Source organism: Marmota flaviventris, chromosome X, assembly GCF_047511675.1.
Source record: "Marmota flaviventris isolate mMarFla1 chromosome X, mMarFla1.hap1, whole genome shotgun sequence".
In the NCBI taxonomy this organism is placed as follows: Eukaryota; Metazoa; Chordata; class Mammalia; order Rodentia; family Sciuridae; genus Marmota; species Marmota flaviventris.
In genome coordinates this window covers 69,139,309-69,161,797 of record NC_092518.1, presented here as the reverse complement: position 1 = coordinate 69,161,797, position 22,489 = coordinate 69,139,309, and the positions used below count along the sequence as shown (strand labels likewise).

The 22,489-nt window shown below is 33.0% G+C and overlaps 1 protein-coding gene across 1 annotated transcript in view; it reads left to right on the top strand.

Moving 5' to 3' along the window:
- Window positions 1-22,489, top strand: part of Hdx (highly divergent homeobox) — an 82,664-nt gene that overhangs the window by 34,482 nt on the left and 25,693 nt on the right. Inside the window, exon 4 of the mRNA XM_027930836.3 lies at window positions 6,387-6,533. Coding sequence (XP_027786637.2) covers window positions 6,387-6,533 — 147 coding nt within the window. The remainder of the gene's footprint in view (window positions 1-6,386; window positions 6,534-22,489) is intronic.

Below are 22,489 nucleotides of genomic sequence, written 5' to 3'. Positions count from 1 at the left end.
TGTTGATTTCTAGTTTTATTCCATTGTGATCAGGAAAGATATAGGATATGATTTAAAATTTTAAAATCCATTAAAACTTATTTTGTTCACTACTGCATAGTCTATTCTGATGAAAAGAGTATTTGTTCCAAAGCTGTTGGATGAAACAGGATGTAAATGTCTGTTAAGTCCATCTGATCTGCAATGTAATTTAACTTTGTTTTTTCTTTGTTAATTTTCACCTGACTGGTCTCTCTGTTGGTGAGAGTGTTGTATTGAAATCCCCCACTGTTATGTACCAAAGCCTGTATCTCTCTTTAAGTGTAATAGTATTTGTTTTATTAGATTGGGAGCTCCAATAGTAGGTACATATAAATTTACAATTGTTATATATTCTTGAGTAAGTGATCCTTTGATCATTATATAGTATCTTTCCTGGTTTCTTCTTATAGTTTTCATACTGGTGTCTATTTTGTTATATGAATAGCTATTCCTGCTTGGTTTTAGATTCTTTTTACTTGAAATATTGTTTTCTATCCTTTCACTCTCAGTCTGTGTGTATCCTTACCAATGATTTGAGTTTCTTGAAGGCAGTATAATTGCTGGCTCTGGTTTTTTAGTACATGCAATCAGTCTGTGTCTTTTAATTGGAGAATTAAGACCATTTGTACTCAAAGTTATTAATGGTAGTTATGAATTATGCATATCATTTTGTTGAATTTCTTCTTATTATTTGAATATTCAACTTACTCAACTTCATCTTTTGATGGTTTACTATACCATTACTGCTTGATCTTTTTGCATTTCTCATTTTTATATCTCTGGATCTAATGGGATTTATACTTTCACATGCTATCATGGTGGTAGTTCTCTTTCTTCCACTTCAGAATGCTGGACTCTCTTAAGCATGTTTAGTAAAACTAGTCTGGTAATCATGAATTTATTCAATTTTTGCTTATCTTGGAAGCTATATATTTTTCATTTGGTTCTGAAATATAATCTTTCTATATGTAGTAATCTTGGTTGAACTTATTTTCTTTCAGGACTTGCAATATATCCTTTCATATCCTCCTGGACTAGAGTGTTTCTGCTAAGAAGTCCACTATTAATCTAATGGATTACCTTTAATTGTGTCTTGGCAATTTTCTTTTGCAGATTTAAAAATTTTTTGTTCTTAATGTCTCACAAGCCCCTCCTCATTGTGTTACTGCAGTTAATGTACAGTATTCAAACAACCCTCTTTATCATGGGCACTAAGTGCAATGCCTGCTCATCTCTGAGTAACAGGATCAGGACCCTGCTATACCACAAAATGATTTAAACAATCCAATCACATCTTCCTGTGGGAATCAAGGATGACACACAAAACCTGCCTCTCTCAACCCCTGCTTTTTCATGCCATTTCCAAGTGCAGCCTCATGTGGTCCCATGTAGCATACAGTATTCTACAGCAGTAAGAATATGTAAATAATATAATTCAGTTGATCCTGTGTTGGGATATAAGTTTATATATTAATTTTCACCTGACTGGTCTATCTGTTGGTGAGTGTGTGATATTGAAATCCCCCACTGTTATTGTACCAAAGCTTGTGGCCTATGGCCATCCTCATAACTCTAAGACAGTACTCCCTTCCTCACTTATACAAAGAAAAGTTAGTCATCAAAACACACTAGTAGAAATTACACATCATAATTATTGAAAATATAAAATAAGATATACGTTCATGGATATCTGTCTCAGCATTATTTTTTAATACAAGTAACATAAAATAACAAAATGCCCAGTAATAAATAACTATATTGTATAGTATATATAGGATACAGTACAATATTTTAGCTAAAAAACAAACAAACAAAAAACTACCCTTTACTTTTCCTTTGTGAGATGTACACAAAATAAAAAACAACTACCACATGATCCAGAAATTCCAGTTCTATGTATATATGCAAAAGTTTTGAAGGTAGGATCTCTAAGAGTCATCTACCCTCCCATAATCATTGCAGCATTATTCCTGGTAACCAAAATATGAAACAACTTAAATGTCCACTGAAAGAAGAATGAATAAATAAAATATGGCATGGGGGGTGAATATATATATATATATATATATATATATATATATTGATAATGAATATATATATATATATATTCATTATCAAAAATGTAAATCCTGTCATTAGTGACAACCTTGGTGAACCTGGAGGACATTACACTCAGTGAAATTAAGCCAGTCACAAAATGATGAATACTGCATTATTTTTATTTTTAGATGTAGATGGACCCAATACCTTTACTTTTTCTGTTTATTTATTGATTTCAAATACTGCATTATTTAACTTATATAAATCATCTTTTTAAATAGTCAATTATATAGAAGCAGAGACTGGAAAAGCGGTTTCTAGCAGCAGTAGCAGGGAGAGGGAAATAGTTAGCATATATTCATAGAATGAATAAGTGCTAGAGACATTCCAGAAAAAACTGTGCCTATAATAATTAGTAGTATATTGTACACTTAAATTTTTATTGAGAAGTTTGATCTCATGTTAAATGTTTTTACCACATAAACACACACAAAGATTAAGGTATATCTATCTACATTGATATAGAAAGTTTTCATGGCATACTATTGAGTGGAAAAATTTGTAATATCAATCCATGTGTTGTGGTTTTTATAAGAATATGTGTGCATTTTTATCCTGAAATGATACTGAAGAAATTACTAATGGTGGCTGTTTTTGGTGTCAAGATTGTGGGTTTACAAGTAAGGAAGGGAGCAAGATTATAGCACATTTCATAACTTCCTGATTATCTGACTCTGTTTTGTTACAAGGGTTAAAGGTGTAGCTCACTATATAGCTTGTCCAAGGCCCTAGGATTGATCTCCAGCACTGGAAAATAAATAAGTAATTAAATAAATACATGTAAAACACATGATCCTTGCTGATTAAGGAGTTTATAATCTAGTGGAGAGATGAATAAAATTTTACAAGATTAGTTTGACATCTCAACAGCATGAACTATCATCAAAACTGAGGTTCTGGATAGGGAATGGTAGTGAATGAATAAAAACTAATGAAGGAAGCTGAATGAAGTATTACTTGAATTAGAAAACTTACCTCAACATTATAAAGACTATATATCATATCAAATGGAGAAAAACTGGAAGCCTTTCCTCTAAAATCAGAAATTAAGACAAGGATGTCCACTCTCACCACTTCTGTTCAATATATTTCTTGAAACTCTATCCGGAGCAATCAAGCAAGAGAAGAAAATTACAAATAGGAAAAGAAGAAGTCAAATTATGTGTTTCCTGATGACATGATCCTATATCTAGAAGACACAAAAATATCCACCAGCAGTCTTCTAGAGTGATAAATGAATTCAGTAAAGTAGCTTGATATAATTTTAACGTTCATAATTCAGTATCTTTCCTGTATTTCAACAGTGATTCTGCTAATAAAAAAATCAGGAAAATCATCCCATTCACAATAACATCAAAGAAGATACATGGGAATTAATCTCACCAAGGAGGTGAAATATCTCTACAATGAAAATTACAGAACACTGAAGAAGAAATTAAAGAAAATCTTAGAACATGGCACAACCTCCCATGTTCTTAGATAGGGAGAATTAATATTGCCAAAGTGGCCCTACTACCAAAAGCAATATACAGATTAAATGCAAGACCCATCAAAATATTTGTTGTCATTCGAAAGAACTTCATCTAGGTACAAATATATAGCTCAGTTCCACATTTAGCTAAGATTTATACTTAGAAAACTCTGTACCCCATATCAGACTTTTGTCACTTAATGTTATTTTTAAAAGAAAAGCAAAGGACCTAATTAATTCCCAGAAGTATCATTGAGATTTGTGAAAAGGCCAGAAGATTTCTGTTATATGTCAATATGAGGTGAGCAAAGCCACCAAAATTATCTGGTTACTTGTGCCAAGCCTCAGTTTTCACCTAGATTTCCTGGGTTATTAGAGTTCTACTCTTTTCTCAAAATATACAAAATAATTGCCTGTCTTTACCTGAACCACAGCTAAGTCTTCAGGATGCTAATAAAATAAAGGTGCTTGAGATTCCAACAGAAAGATAAAACTGACTTTAACTTTGGTCTTACATTGAGAAAACATCACTTTCTCCTTTAAATGTCCATTTTTCCCCTTTTCTAAATGGGTATTCAGTTTTAATTCTAATTGATTTTTATTACCTTATTTATTTTCTTAGTTAAAATATGCTCTAAGGGAGCTTTAAAAATAAACGCTCTTCCCCAATAAGCTTCTACTTAATAGGCATTGTCATAAAAGGTCGCCTTTAGCATTGCTAATGCTAAGACCCCAGCACATTTCTAGCAAATCAAATCAGGTTTTATTTAGTTCAATTTAAGGGATGAATCAGCTTTGCATGTCCTCTAAATGAATTACAAATTAACTGGCTGAGTGTGTTCAGTGTTCTGTTCATTATTCCTTCCATTCTGACAGTAATACAGCTTAAACTGCAGTGGAGATTTTGGTGCAATGGAAAATTATGGGAATATTTATGTTGGCTGTTTTGATGAATTATTTGGAACTTCCTAGAATTTTATATTGTTTATGTTTTTCTAAGTTTTGAGAATTTAATCTACACAATATTGTGCGGTTGATGTAGGATGAGCTCTTAATATGATCATCAGGCTGTTAAAAAATAAATAAAACAATTTAGGGCTATTCCTCTTGAAGACAAAAAGCTGGGATGACATGCTTTGATTCATTTATTGGGAACTTGTAATTTAGTATTTGGAAATATAATACATGTTACTCAGGGGGGTTTTTTCAAGTAAGGAGAAAAGATATACCTAATGATCAAATATATTAATAGATACATCACTCTTGTTACTAAGCTGAGAATTCATATATTACTTTTCCTCCTTGTGGCTAAAATTAATTTAAAACATACTTGTTCCCAATTGTTTAGTATTACATCATTTTTGGCCATTGTAATTTTTTAAAGTCATGAGTTATTGTTTTATATATCATTTTCCACTGTTACCAAAATATGATTTAGGAAAGATTCCATTTTAGATTTCATTTAGAAAGGAAATGTTAAAAGCCATCTATGTCTAGGAAGTGTGTGATATCTTGCCTCTCTTTTGGACCAGACAGACAGAAGGCAGCAACAGAAACTCACACCTCGTGCCATCGTTTTCAACATTTGTATTAAACTCACATTTACAGTCAATCTCTCTCTCTCTCTCTCTCTCTCTCTCTCTCTCTCTCTCTCACACACACACACACACACACACACACACACACACACATACACTTTGTCTTTTCTCTCACCACAAATATACAGATACACAGACAAATACACAGATACACATAGTTTCAATTAAAGTCCATTTTTGGATTTTTCCACCACCCATTGAGATAATTGGAGAATTCATAGGGATAAAGTCTGTAGAAAAAAATCAGAGCTATTTATGTTTCTAACTCTGTCATGGACTCTGTATGCCCTTATTGAATGAGTCCTTTGACCTTTATTTCCTGAAACCTTATCAGCAAAATGGAGGTCATTATCCTATCATGTTTCTAATTTACTTCCTATGGTTGCCTCTAGGATTCATTGAATTAAAACAATGTAAAGCCCTTAGTTTCTAGAATAAAAAAAATTTTGAGAACAAAAAGGTTAGGTTTATTGTGAAAAATTTTGAAGCCGTAAATATGTTTGCTTTCTTAGAGCTATATTATCCTCTTAAATTTTAATTACTTACCTATAAAATTAATTACAATATAACTAGAAGGTTTGTATGGCAAATCTAGATTAATTTATCAAAAGGCACTGATGTAATCATATCTTTGGTTTTTATCTGTGTGTAGTATTTGAATGTGAATGTGTTTTATACAAAAAATGAAGAAATATATATTAAATGTTAGCAAGTATTATTTACAAATTCGGGGTGACTTAAATTCTTATTTATCTACATTTTTGACAATGAATAAGTATTATTTGTGTAATTGTAATTACTCAAAACCAACATATTAAAAATTTCTGATAAAAATCCAACTCTTGGCTAGGATTGTGGCTCAATGGTAGAGCATCAACCTAGCACATGTGAGGCCCTGGGTTCGATATTCAGCACCACATAAAAATAAATAAATAAAATAAAGATATTATTTCCAACTACAACTAAAAATAAATATTTTTTAAAAATCCAACTCTTAATCCTAGCACATCAGATTATATTTTGGAAATAAAATAAATGAAAATACTCATTTTCAGAATAAGGAAACAGAGAATTATGAAATGAATTTACCTACTATTTTACATTTAAAGTAACAGTATAGCTCACCCTGATGACCCTTTCTATAACACTGCTTTCTTTGTTTATTCTAATTTTTTAATAAAAAATGTATTGTTTAGCTACAGGACCGTACTCAGTTCAGTGATCGAGACTTAGCCACCCTGAAGAAGTACTGGGACAATGGTATGACCAGCCTGGGCTCTGTTTGCAGAGAGAAGATTGAAGCTGTTGCAACTGAATTAAATGTTGATTGTGAAATAGTTCGGGTAAGGCATTTTCAATAATTGTCATGCTATTGTTGATGAGTGGTATAAATGAAAGCTTTAAAATACCACACAAAGTGCTAAAAACAATGCCATCAATAAAATGAAAGGATAACCCACAGAATGATAGATTCTTAAAATTATGTATTTAATATTAAACATATCCAAATATGTAAATAAATCTTACAACTCAGTTATGAAATGGCAAATACGGCAGTTAAAGATAAACAAAGGATCTGTGAAAACATTTCTCCAAGGAAGTATGCAAATGGCCAATAAAGACATGAAAAAATGTTTAACATCATTCCATAATGAGATAACCACTCAACACATACCATTATACTATAATAAAGAAGACAGACAATAACAAGTTTTGGTCATGATTTAGAGAAACTGGAACCCTTATACACTGCTTGGCATAATGTAAAATCTTTTAGCCACTTTGGAAAACTGTCTTCAAAATTTTAACATAGAGGTATCTTAGTTCTCAACAATTCTATTCTATATAAATACTCAATTTAAAAGAAACATATATCCACCCAAAAACTTATACACATATATTCATAACAGTAGTATTCACAATATTCAAAATGTGGAGACGATCCAGATGTCTACCAAATGAATGGAAAAACAATATGTAGTATATGCATATAATAGAATATTATATAGCCATATAAAGGAATGAAAAGTAGACACAGCCTGCAGAATGGATAGGCCTTGAAAGTATCATTCAAAAGCAAATAAGCTAGTCACATATTATTTTACATATTATGTGATTCAATTTATATGGAATGTGCAGAAAAAAATAAGCAAATTATAGAGATAGAAGGTACATTAGCAATGTCCACACCCGAGGTTAAGGAGGACAGGGTAATGGCTACTAATGAATAGGGGTTTCTTTTTGTTCTGAATCAATCTAATTAATTTGAAAGTAGAGAATTGATATTATTGCACATATCTGTGAATCCATTGAAAATGTTTTAACTGTATACATTAAATAAGTGAATTATATGATGTTAAATGTATTTCAGTAATGCTATTAAATTATATGAGGTAATCAGAAATAAATCTCACATATTCCTGTAATGAATGATAGATTTAAAAATATGCTGATTAATTATGAAAACCTTAATAGGGGGTTTTAGGTAGTGGTGGTGCTGGTATTTAACAATCAGCTGTTTAAGGAAAATGACATTGTGACATTATTATTTATTAATTTCTGTGGTATAAAATTTCCCACCCTAGACCAGGGGTGCACACCTGTAATCTAAGCTACTTTGGAGGCTTAGGCATGGGCATGAAGATTGAAAATTCAAGGTCAACCTGGGCAACTTAGACCTTGTCTCAAATAATTATTGTTACAAAGGCTGAGAATGCAGTCCAGTGATAAAGCACTTACATGTGCAAGCCCTTGGGTTCAATCCCCACTATTTAATAAAACTAAAAAAGATTTTCATCATAGCCAGGCATGGTGGTGCATGCCTGTAATCCCAAGAGGCTAGGAGGCTGAGGCAGGAGGATTGTGAGTGCAAAGCCACCCTCAGCAACTGCGAGGCACTAGGCAACTCAGTGAGACCCTGTCTCTAAATAAAATACAAAATAGGGCTGGTGATATGGCTCAGTGGCTCAGTGCCTCTGAGTTCAATTCCTGGTACCCCCTACCTCCCCTCAAAAAAAAATATTTCCACCATAGCTGATGTGTCTTTCAATTCAAAGTTGTGAAGAGATGCTAACAAGTGAGTCTTGTTAGCAAGTAAGAACTGGCTTCAGCAAACACCAAAGAATCATCCCAAGAGATCCACAGAATAGTACTATTAAAGAACAAGTGACAAAACATAAACTTATTCTAGAAGAAATAAAGTATTTCCTCACATACATATGAAAAAAAAAAACAACATAGGGAGAAATGGTGGAATACAGATTTCTCAAAACGAATGCTATTTTAAAAATAGATAATATCCTGTTTAGAGCCTTGCTCTTTCTTGTTAGAATTCAGATGGGAAATCAATTTCAATTCTGTATTTACTGAGTATGATGCTATATGTTAGTTATACTAACAAGGAGGGAGAAATGCATTAGACACTTCCTAATTTTAAGGAGCTTAAATTCTAGCAAGGATGACACAAAGATACAAATGACAGAAGAAGAATTGGAGTGGGATCATTGTATGAGAATCCTAGGTAAAAGCCAAAAAGAGGAAAGTGTAGAATATATGTCCTCATTGTCATATTTATTTTTAATTCTTTAAATCAAAGTTATACATGCATATAGCTTAAGTCATTCTATAGAATTTGTCAAAAAATGAACATTCCTCACTTCTCCACTCCTACTGTTTTCCAATAGCCAGAATCAAACACTTTCCACTCTGTTAGATGATTCATTTGTATTTACTTCCATCTATACATGATGTGCTATATTAATTAAATTTACATTTAGCTGTTAGTTACAAAAACTCAAAGTAACATGGACTAAGACAAATAATTCCATGTGTAAGTCCAGTAGCTAGCATAGTAGTTCTGTTCTATAAAATTGAAACCATGATGCCTTCATCTTCTATTTTGTTATCCTATAATGCATCCTCTTCAAAGTCCAAAATGATGGCATATGTAATCTAAGCAGTACAACAGAGAAGGGTAAGAAAAAGTGTCAAAGGGTGTTAAAAAAAAAAAAAACACCTTTTAAAGGGTAAAACTGCCATATGATATTTGAACTTATACCCAACTGGCTAAAGATCATTCACATGGTCATCCCAAACTACAGCGAAAGCACGAATATTATTTTACTGTGACATAAATGTGCCCAGCTAAACCTGCTATTATTCTGGAAAAAGGTGAGAATAAGTATGGGGAATAGACAAGTATCTTTTCCATATCTATTTATATTGCTACTTCTTGATTTTTCAACATTAGACTTTGTCTATTCATTTTTTGAAATGCAAGGATTTTTTCTTAAAAATTCTCTTTTAGAATTCTTTCATCGACCATTTTATTTACATACATAATTCCTCTCCCATTATCCTCCCTTAATATTCATCAATTTGATACTCAATATTAACATTATTATGACTATATATAAATGTGTTACATCATTCAATTGGGTTGTACAATATCAGTTTTTTCCCTTTCTGCATAACATTATTTTATTACCCTGAAGTTCATAATTTACTTAGTTTTTGTTTTTTATATTATGTTTGCTTGTTTAGATTTCTGTGTGCTTAATACTAGTATATCCTCAAACACTCTCCCGGTTTTTTATACCTCCTTTCAATTCATTCATAAACATTTGGTAGTGAAACAAATCCTGAAGCTATATTTCCTGTAGTCTTCTGATGTTTTCCAGTCTGGATTGGTTACTCTCTGCATCTGGAATACAACTTTTATTCTGAGATTCCCATTTTTATATATTTATCCTTTTGATCTACCTTCAGTAACTATGCTCAAACTATCTGTCTACTGAGTTTTTTTATTTTTTTTAATTTTCTGTGAATATGTCACTGATATTAGTAAGGAATCTGTGCCATTTTCTGCCATAGAGCCTTCTTGAAATCCCCATATTGCAAGAGACAGGAGAAAAGGACAGCAGCTTTTTTAAAGCATACAGTGAAAAGATAAAATATCCAGGGAATTCCTGACAAGTATTCTATCAATGACCAAAGCCATTGACATGAGAGCCCTCACTGAACCATTACTATGTGCAGAATACTGTATCCCTGAAGCAAGTCCTAATTAGAAGAAAAAGGAGGAAGAAATGATACTATTTGGGTTATATATTATCTATTATTTCTGGTGATTTTTGAACATGTCAGGATGTTTATGTCAAGGAGAAAAGGTGAAGATGTCATGTGTTTTAAGAGGGTTTCTTTATAATATCTGGTAAATTACACTAAAGAAGAATGTGTTTGCCATACAATATATTCTCTAGATTTCAGGAAATCACTTAGATGTTCTAAAATCTAATATACCTTCTAGTTATTGATGACATTATGATAGTTATTGATAACAAAATCTTTGTCACAGGCTGTTAACCATTACTCACAATATAATTTGGAAATTTTAGATTTATTTTTCCTTTTTATATAGTTGTTCCCTGTGCTTATTCATGGGAAGTATGTTCCAAGATCTCCAGTGGATTCCTGAAGCTGCAATTAATGCCAGATCTTCTATACACTATGTTTTTCCATACATGTATGCCTATCATTAAGGTGATTTCAAAATTAGACACAGAAAGGGCTCAAAGATGGCAGAATAAAGACACTCAGTACTAGTTTGCTTCTCCACAGAATAGAAACAAAGTTAACAGGTGTGTAACTGCTTGTGTGAGCACTAGAAATTGACAGCACAGAAAACAAAACTTGGTGAATTCCATAGATTATGGAAAACAGTGAAGCAAGAGAAGAGAAACAGGTTAGCACCTGGTAACTGGCACTTCCGTTGGGAGAAAAACAGTTTCAGGTAGAATGCTGCATCTTGCATGCCAATAGCTTAAATAAAAAGGTGACCTGGAGTCTTCACAACAAGCTAACTTTAGAGAAGAATTTCACTGCATCTTTCAGCAAACTCTTAAAGTACTATATTCAGCAGCCATCTTGAAAAGAATTGTATTGTCAGAGACCAATCTACTTTGGGGATAAGATAACTCAGCAAAATCACATCCCAGTGCCCCTGTGGACACTCCACTGCATTGACTGAGCAGGAGTAGCCATGCTTGAGAGAAAGTCTCTGACACAGACCTGCTGAGAGATTTATGTTGCAAGGAATGCAGGCTGTGACAAGAGACAGAAGTGGAAGGCACAGTGGTTCAATTATACTGCCATGTGTGGTTTTGCATGTGGTGGGGCAGGACTGAAGGCACCAAAATCAAGAGTAGCCAATCACAGAACCCAATGGTTCAGTTGCTCCTTCCAGCCTCAGAAGCATTCTGAGGATCTTTCATGGCTTTGACATTTACCACAACCTCTAAGTGCATAGACAAAAAACCTCCAGAGCAAATACACACTCCACATGATTCACCTTCCAAAACTTAGTAGGTGAGAAGGGCTCACTGTGGCTTTAACATTTGCCATAACCCTAGGTGCAAAGACTGAAAAACTGCAGATAGAATATGCAGATAGAAATGGTCAACACATTTTGCTTTAATTTATTCAGCAAGAAACAAAAGGAGCAACTGCATACAACACCAATATCTTTGGCAAGAGCTGAGAAGAATTAAAACAAACTGTAGTCACAACATATTACTGCTTCTCATCCCTACCATCTGGTATTAGAAGACCTGGAGAGAAGCATTTCCATGCAATTTGGCTAGGTAGAATTTTTATTTGTTTTTTTTTTCTCCATCCATTCTATCTTTTATTATTGTTTTTAATAATGTTATGTATTCCTTCTTTGTTCCACATTTAACTTTTTATTTATCTGTATTTATTATTTAATTTATATTTCTTGTTTCTCTTTTTTCCTGGTGTCTCACAGTATTAGTTATCATACCAGGGCATTGAACATATTGTGTGAGTGCTCTACCTATGGGCTGTACTCCAAGTTCGACTAGGAGGAATTCAGCCGAGTTCCAATCACAATCCAGTCCCAAACAAACCCTGGCAGAAATTTTTTGTTTATAGAAAAGAGTGGACATAATATAATTGATCTAAACCTCTATCCAGATGGTCATTGATAGGGGGAGGATGACATCCAGCTCCTGGGCAGATGCCCCACAGTAGAATCAGAGAGGAAAAACACAATAGTTAATGGCATCACATCTATGTCTGTCCTCTACATTAGTGGCATCCACACCTTGTCAGATCATGGAGAGATGATAAATCTGAAGGAAGTCCCATGAGTAGGAGTTGAGAGTCTAGCCCTCAGTCCTCACTGTGAAAATGAAAGGCATTAGTCAGGCTAAAAAACAATTCAGCTGAAAGCCTCAACAACAGATTAAATCCAGAAGAAGAAAGAATATAAAAAACTGAACATTATGAATTTTAGGAGGTGACATGCTTCCTTATTCTTCATATTTCTTACGTTTCTATGTTGAGATTTGTACATTTGTTGGGATGACTATCTCTCCTTTTTAAATATTGTGCCCTTTTTATATGCAGCTTTCTTCTGCCATTGTGAATTGGGGTGTCAATTTGTTATCTAATGTTGATTTTATTTCCAACTTGACTCCATAGTGTAATTTTTTTCCTGTAGCTTCTTTGTTTGTAATTTGTGAGTTTGAGCACAGAGAATACTCTATCAGTGTTGAAGAGGCCCATTGTCTCTGTAAGATTTGTAAGAATGGGACACTCTGCTACTTCAGGCAGTTTATGATATAGGTAGCAGAATATTTGAGATGTGCCATTTGTGGTTACTTCTACTTTGGAAATAGTAGACCCTATTAGGAGTTGCAGGTTTCCACAGGCACTGTTGTTAGTAACTGTTACTTGAAAGTGATTCTGATGCTGGTTGCTCCAGTTAAGCTTAAGGGCTTGAAGCTCTTCTTATGGTTGGAGTCTGCTGTATGTCACCTCCTAAAGTACATAAATTTGAAGTAATATACTTCAAAGATATCAAAATAGATGAAATGTTAGAAGAAGAATTCAATTGTGTTAAAAAATCTCAATGAAATCCAAGAGAATACAAGTAAACAGTTGAAGAAAATAAAGAAGACAATGTAGCACGGTAAAGAGCAATTCATATTGGTATTTTTGAAAAAAGAACCAAACAGAAATCTTGGAAATGAAAGGCAGTTAGTCAGATTTAAAAAAAAAAACAAAAAAAACAACTAAAAGTCTCAAACCGTTTAAATCAATCAGAAGAAAGAATTTTGGATATTGAAGACATATCCACTAAAATATTGCATTCAGACAGCAATAAAAATTAAGAAAGAATGAAAAGAAGATACAAGTTGTCTGGGATACCATCAAAAGATCAAATGTCTATATAATCAGTATACTGAAGTAGAGGCTACACACTGTGGACATAGAGAACATAGTAAAATAAGAGCAGAAAACTTTTCAAATCTTGGGAAAGACTTTAATGTGCAGGTATAGGATATATTAGGAACCAAAAATAGACATGACCAGAAAAGAACAAGTTCATGACATACTACAGTTAGATTGCCAAAAGTACTGGACAAAGAAAGAATATTAAAGACTGCTAAGAGAGCATTGCCAAATTACATTTAAAGGCAAACCCAGTACGGTAATGACAGATTTCTCAGCAGTAACTCTAAAGGCCAGGAGGATATGGAACATAGTATCTCAAGTGCTAAAAGAAAATAACTGGCAAAGAAGATTGTGTTTTCCAACAAGATTAATATTCAGAATCAATGAGGAATAAAAGATAATCCAGGATAAACAAAAACCAAGGGAGTTCATGACCACTAGACTATCATTACAAAAAAAAAAAATGCTTAAGGAAAATCTATGTGCAGAAGAGGAAGAGAGACAAACACAATCATGTTTGCATGTAAAAGAATAAAACCCACTAGAGGATGAGTCATACAAATCAGATAAGAAAAATCAACTCTATCAATACAGTAAACCATCAATTTTTTAGGTTGAATAAAATAGGAACAAATTAACATAGAATACTCTAAACAACCAAAAGAAAATCAATAAAGTGATAGGAAAAAGCACAAATCTTTCAGTACTATCTATGACTATAAGTAGTAGTCTTCATTCTCCAACTAAAAAATGCAGATTGGCTGAATGTATTAAAACATAAATTGTAGCAGTGTTTTCTATACAAGAAACTTACCTCACCTGTAAAACCATACACATATTGAAAGTGAAAGGATGGAAAAAAGTTATTCTAAGCAAATGGAATATGAAATCTAGCTTCAATAGCTATAAGAGACAGAAAATATCACAATATATTGATCAAAGGAACAATACACCAGGAAGATATAGTTATTGTTACTATTATAAATATATATGCAGTAAATGTTAAATAACACAACTTCATAAAACAAATTCTACTAGAAATAAAGTGTGAAATAAGCCTCAATTCAGTAATAGTGTGTCATTCTAATACCCCACTCTAAACAATAGACAGATCGTGCAGGAAAAAAAATCAACAAAGAAACATGGAGTTAAATTATAGTAGAGACAAGTATGACTTAACTGACATCTGTAGAATACCCCTTCCCACAACTGGAGAATACACATTCTTTTCATTAGTATATAGAATTTTCCAAAATAAACTATATATTAGAACACAAAGCAAATTTTCACAAATTCAATAAATAAATTTCTTGCATCTTATCTTAGAATGAAAATAGAGGTCACTGGCAAGAGAGACTGCAGAAATCATACAACTACAAATGCATACCATATCATCCTAAATGGGGAAAAAACTGAAAGCATTTCCTCTAATATTAGGAAAATGAAGAGGTGCTCATTCTCATCATTCTTATTCAATTCAACACTATTACTTCCAGCCAGAGCACTCAGGCAAGAGAAAGAAATAAAAACATACAAATAGGAAAGGAGGAGCTCAAATTACTGCACAGTTCTATACATAGAAAATCCTAAATATTTCACCAAATATTTATTTATTTAATTTTGGTGGTACTGGGGATTGAACACAGAGGTGCTCTCTACCACTGAGCCACATCCCCACACATTTTATTTTATTTTATTTTATTACTTTGAAACACATTCTCATTACATTGCCCAACCTGGCCTTGAACTTGCAATCTTCCTGCCTTAGCCTCCCAAGTTACTGCAGTTACAGCTATGTGCCATCACCACCCCCCCCCCCGGCCCACCACAAGATTTTAGAACAGACAAATTCAGCAAACTAACAAGATACAAAATGCAGTAACTTTTCTTATATATCAATAATAAACTTGCTAAGGGAGAAATTATGAAAGCAGTCATATTCATAATAACTACCAGTATGATAACTAGGAATAAATGTAAGAAATTGAAAAACTTCTGCAATGAAAATTACAAAACTCTGAAGAAAGAACTGTAAGAAAACAGAAGAAGATAGAAATACCCCCATGTTCATGGACTGGGAGAATTAGTGTTAAAAATGACTATCTCACAAAGACAACTACAGATTTGATGCAATCCATGTGAAAATTACCAATGACATTCTTCCTATCACTAGAAAACATCCTAAAATTCATTTGGAAACACTAAAGATCCTGAATAGCAAAAACAATCCTGAGAAAACAGAAATGCTGAAGGTATGGCAATTCCTGGTTTATAAACATAATACAAAGCCATAGTGATAACAACAACAACAAAAAAAAACACATAATGGTATTGGCATACAAACAGACCCATAGAACAATGGAACAGAAGACCCATAAATAAGTTCACACATATTCAGCCAATTGATTGATTCTCAACAAAGAAGCCAAAAACATGCTGGAGAAAAGACAGCCTCTTTGACAAACAGTATTGGGAAAACTGGATACTCTCATGTATAAGATTGAAACTAGAGTCCTGTCACCCTATTCAAAAATCAAATCAAAATGTACAAAAGAGGTTAATATAGGATGAGAAACTTTGAAATGGTTACAAGAAAACATGGAAAAAATCACATTAAAATTTTGGCACAGGTAATGATTTCCTGCATAGAACTACAATAGCCCAGGAATCAAATCAAAAATTGACAAATGGAATTACATATAATTAAAAAGTCCCTGTATAGAAAAGGGAGCAATCAATGGAGTAAAAGACAACATAAATAATGGGAGAAAATCTTTTCCAGATAATCCTTTGACAGAGGATCAATATCCTGGATATGTTAAGAACTAAAAAAATTTAGCAATGAAAAACAAATGAACTGATTAGTTAATAGTCCAATGTTCTGACCAGATACTTCACAAAGTGAAGTACAAATGACTAATAAATATATAAAGAAATGCTTATTACCTTAACCATCAAGGAAATGCAAATGAAAAATATGTTAAGATTGTATGTTACCCCAGTTATAATGAATACTATCAAAAATTAAAAAAATAATAAATGCTGGTGAGGTTGTGAAGAAACAGGAATCCTTAGTGCACTTTTTGTGGGAATATAAATTAATTAATATAGCCACTTTGGAACACTGTATAGGGGTTCCTCACGAAAAAAGCAAACAACACCACCAAAAAAAAGAAAAAGAACTACCATATGATCATCTACACCACCCTTGGGTATTTATTCAAAAGAAATAAATTTAGCATACAAAACATGTTTCCATACAAAGGTTTATATCACCAGTACTCAAAATTAGTCAAGATAGGAATTAGCCTAGGTGATTTTCAGTAGATGAATGAATTGAGAAAATATGGTTTATACACACGAAGGAGTATTATTCAGCTAAAACAAAAATAAAATCTTGCCATATGCAGGAAAATGGATGGAACTGGAGTTCATGATATTAAGCAAAATAAACCTGACACGGAAAGACAAATAAGTTTTTCCTTTATATGTATAAGCTAAAGGGGAAAAATCTTTTTTAACCTGAAAGTATAAGTGAGACTATTAGGCTCTGGAAAGAGATCATGGGTAGGGGTGAGAATGAGAGGTAGGGAAAGGAAGGAGAACAGAGCAGACATAATACATGCATCTGTAGAAATGTTAACAGTGTAATCCATTAGTTTGTGCAATGAATATGTTTTAATAATTATAATAATGAAAAATAAGAAAATTATGCAGAATAAGAGATTAATAGTAATATAATAAAATAGAATAATTATAACAATGTACTATAATAAAAATCACATGAATGTACTCTCTTGAAAGTGTAAAGACATATATTAATATATTCAGACTGCAATTGACCACAGATGACTGGAACTTAAGAAAATAAACTTGTGGATAAATGAAGGCTATTGTACTTCTAAGAAGCATAGGAAACAGATTTTGTATACTTTTCCTTTGACTTTATTGAATATTAGTGTTTCTTTAACTTGAAATGTCATTCCCAGGTTAGTGCCCATTATGTATTGACTTATCCATTTATTCAGGTAAACTGAATACCCATTATATGCCAGACCTCTTCTAAGTGTCATGTGAAAAATGCAGCTTTCCCAAAGAACTTGTAGTTTCCCATCATCATTTTTTAAAATATCTTTGTACTTCAGTTATCAGGAAATGAAGATAATATATCATAGGGCTGTTTTGAAATATTATATGTGGATAACATGAAGCACAGTAATTTCTCATTAAAGTTATCTTCCTCTCCTGTGTTGTTGAAATTGCCCTTTCATCTGTGTTAGGATTATAGTAAATGTATATGACAAAGTAATTTTGTGTGGTCAGATATTTGTATGAACAACATGTTTGAAGTAAATGTTTAAATGTTTGAAATACAATTAAATTGACAAACTTCATGGAAAACATGTACTTTTTGTTTAAAATTATATTTATATTCAAAAGAGCATGGTTAAATTAGAAGTTGATTTCATAGAACAGTACTTTTCAATTATTATGTAAAAACTTTCTTATCTACATAAACACTGGTTCAAAGTTGGTGAGCACCTTGGGTTTGAATTCAGTATCTTTAATATATTTGCATGAAATGAGGCCGAATTAGAGAACAACTTGCCCAAGATAACTCAGGCAGCCAGTCACTAGAGGCCAGTTCTCTTTACACCCAGCCTAACATCATTTCTGTTTATAACTTGGTAGTTTATGCCTCTTCATAAAAGTTATCATGGATACTTATTAAAAATATTGATTACTCAATTCTATGCCTGTAGAATCAAAAATTGCAAGGAAGGACCTGAGAATCTATGTTTCCCTTTCCCTAATAGTATCCTTTTTATTAATTATACAAATCAATGAGTCTCACTGTGAAATTTGGGCACATGCATATAACATGTATTGATCATGTCTATACTCCTTTCTACCATCTTTTGTTCTTCCCTCTCTCTTCTCTCCCCATCTTGTACATTCAGTCCATCTTGTACATTCAGATCACTCTTTTTTCTGGTACCAGGAATTGAACCCAAGGGCACTTAAAACCTGAGCAACATCCCCAGCCCTTTTATTTTTATTTTTTTAAATTTTGAGATATAGTCTTACTAAGTTGCTTGGAGGATTGCCAGGTTTCCAAGGCAGGCTTTGAACTTGTGATTCTCCTGCCTCTTCCTCCAGAGTCACTGGGATTAACAGGTGTGTGCCACTATGCCTGGTTTCAGATCATCTGTTTTTAAAGCTTCCACATCCCATAGAAAATATATGGTACTTTTTCTTCTGTGTATGATTTATTTGTTTAACAGGTTGAACTCTAGTTGCATCCATTTTCCTGAAAATTATAGGATTTACTGCTTTTTTACTCTCACATCTTTTATTTATTTGATGATTTTTTTATTTGTTCTAATTGCTTACACATGACAGTAGAGTATATTTAGACGCATCATATATAAATGGAGTATAACTTACCATTCTTCTAGTTGTACATGATATAGAGTTACACAGGTCATGTAATCATATAATAATGTCTGATTCATTCTACTGCCAATCTTACTCCCAAACCTCCTCCCTTCAATCCCTTATGTGTAATCCAAAGTACCTCTATTCTTTCCTAGCCCTTATTGTGAATTAGCATTCACATATCAGAGAAAACATTCAGCCTTTGGTTATTGGGGATTGGCTTCCTTCACTGAACATTATATTCTCTAGTTCCATTCATTTACTGGAAAATGCCATAATTTCATTCTTCTTTAAGGCTGAGTAATATTTTGTTATGTATATATACCTCAGTTTCTTTATACATCTGTTGAAGGGTACCTACCTTGATTCCACAGTTTAGTTATTGTGAATTAAGCTGCTATAAACATTGATGTGGTTGTGTCACTGTAGTATGTAGATTTTAAACCCTTTGGGTATAAACCAAGAAGTGGGATAACTAGGTCAAATGGTGGTTCCACTCCAAATTTTCTGAGGAATCTCCATACTGCTTTCCATATTGGTTGCACCAATTTTCAGTCCCACCAGCAATGTATGAATGTACTTTTTTTCCCCACAACCTCACCAACATGTATTGTTGCTTGTATTCATGATAATTACCATTCTTTTTTTACTATTTTTATTTATATATGACAGAAGAATGCATTACAATTCTTATTACACATATAGAGCACAATTTTTCGTATCTCTTGTTGTATACAAAGTATATTCACACCAATTCGTGTCGTCATACATGTATTTTGGATAATAATGTTCATCACATTCCACTATCATTTTTAATCCCTGCTCCCTCCCTTTCCCTCCCACCCCTCTGCCTTATCTAGAGTTTGTCTATTCCTCCAATGCTCCCCCTCCCTACTCCACTATGAATCAGACTCCTTATATCAAAGAAATCATTCATCATTTGGTTCTTTGGGATTGGCTAACTTCACTTAGCATTATCTTCTCCAATGCCACCCATTTACCTGCATGATTTTATTGCCATGATTTTATTCTCTTCTATTGCTGGGTAATATTCCATGGTGTATATATGCTACATTTTTTTAAATTCGTTCATCTATTGAAGGGAATCTAGGTGGGTTGCACAGTTTAGCTATTGTGAATTGTGCTGCTATAAACATTGATGTGGTTGTGTTCCTGTAGTATGCTGTTTTTAAGTCCTTTGGGTATAGACCAAGGAGAGGGATAGCTGGGTCAAATGGTGTTTCCACTCCCAATTTTCCAAGGAATCTCCATACTGCTTTCCATATTGGCTGCACAAATTTGCAGCCCCACCAGCAGTGTATAAGTGTACCTTTTCCCCCACATCCTTGCCAACACTTATTGTTATTTGTCTTCATAATACCTGCCACTCTGACTGGAGTGAGATGAAATCTTAGAGTGGTTTTGATTTGAATTTCTCTAATTGCTAGTGATGTTGAACATTTTTTTCATATATTTGTTGATTGATTGTATATCATCTCCTGAGAAGTGTCTGTTCAGGTCCTTGGCCCATTTATTGATTGGGTTATTTGTTTTTGTTTTTTTTTTTTTTTGGTGCTTAGCTTTTTGAGTTCTTAATATATCCTGGAGTTTAGTGCTGTATCTGATGTGTATGTGATAAAGATTTTTTCACCCTCTGTAGGCTCTCTCTCCACATTATTGATAGTTTCCTTTACTGTAAAGAAGCTTCATTCTTCTTTATAGTTGAATATACTCCATTGTGTCTAAATACCATATTTTGTTTATCCACTCATCATTTGACAAGCACCTATCTAGATTCCATATCTTGACTACTGTGAATAGTGCTAACAATAAACATGGTTGTGCTGGTATCTATTTTGTATGCTTATTTTACTTGCTTTATTTATACATACATCTAGGAGTTGTATGGTTGGGTCATGCAGAAGTTCTATCTTTGTTTTTTTGAGAAACTTCCTCCAATCATAATTTTTATGATCAGGTAACTTTGAAAAAGACTTTGCTACACTATGTCATTGTCTTTTAATATTTTAGATGGTTCTTTGTAATACTTGTTCAAGAGTTGTAATTTATATTTATATTTATGTATTTGTTCATTATAATCACTTGTAGTTTGTAAGTTCAATATCCATCAGAATACAGATTGTGCCTATTATGTTCACCACCATATCCCCAGCACCATAGCAGTGCTTGGTACTTAATAGTTGTTTTGTACTATTTGTGGAATTAGTGAATGAATTTCTTTTTTTTAAGAGAGAGAGGGAGAGAAAAAGAGAGAGAGAAAATTTTTTAATATTTATTTTTTAGTTTTCGGTGGACACATCTTTATTTTTTATTTTTATGGGTGCTGAGGATCGAACCCAGCACCCCTTGCATGCCAGGCAAGTGCGCTACCACTTGAGCCACATCCCCAGCCCTAGTGAATGAATTTCTAACAGAAAGATATACTCTATATATCATGCACAGATTACCAAATATATAGTAACATATATTTACACTAAAAGTTTGAAATATAGGTTCATATTGTTTAACGGAAATGTGCTTGGAAATGTATGGGATCTGATGGTACTCATTTTAATAACCATTATATTTTTGATGTTAATACATAGAAATTCTGGTAGAAAATATATAGTGTTAATCTACAGATGTATTACCACCTCAGAGCTACATTTATAATCAGGAAAATACAAGATTTGGAAACCAGTTCCCTGATTTTGCACATAAGTAGCTTGAGGCCCATAGTGACAAAATAACTTGTTAATGTATCATACAAAATTATTTTAAAACTGTGTATTTCAAAATTAAGAGTGTTTAATTTGAAACAAAGAAAATATACTCTAGAATAGCTGGAATGTATAGGGAGTTTGAGCTGATGAAAATCTGGAGGAAAGAAATGGAAACATTGCCAACAAGAAAAAAGAAAATAAATATTGAATCAGTTTAAGAATGAGAAACTTTAAACAAAACTGTGCAAAAACTGGACTTAGTAAACTTGCACAGTATTATGTTCCATATTCCTGGAGTTTTTATGCAAAGGTAATATGGAAACTTAAGGCTCTCAGTGATTGGGTTGATGCCCTCCCTCTTATCAAAGAGTTAACTTCTCAGTCTACCTATTCCAATACTAATGTTTTACAGCTCATCCTCATGAAACACATGAAATATTGTTTTACTAGCTATCTGGGCATCCCTTAGCACAATTAAGTTAGCCTATAAAATTAACCAAGTGGCTACAACAAAATACTGGAGACTGGGTGGCTTATAAGCAACAGAATTTATTTTTCTCACACTTATAAAGGTAGAGAAATCCAAGGTCAATGTGCTAGCATATTTTGTGTCCAGTACAGGTCTAAACAGATAGTGGTGTTTTTGCTGTATTCAAATGATGGAAGGGGTGAGGGTGCTCTCTGGGGTTTCATTGGAAAATGCACTAATGCCATTTATGAGAGTTTACCCTTATGATTTGTTAAACTTTCAAAGGCTCTATCTCCTAACACTATTACCTTGATGATTTGGAGTTCAATATTGTAATTTTGACAGGAGGATATGAATATTCCAACCATAGCAACTTCTAAGATCACTTCCATCTTCAATGATTCTATAA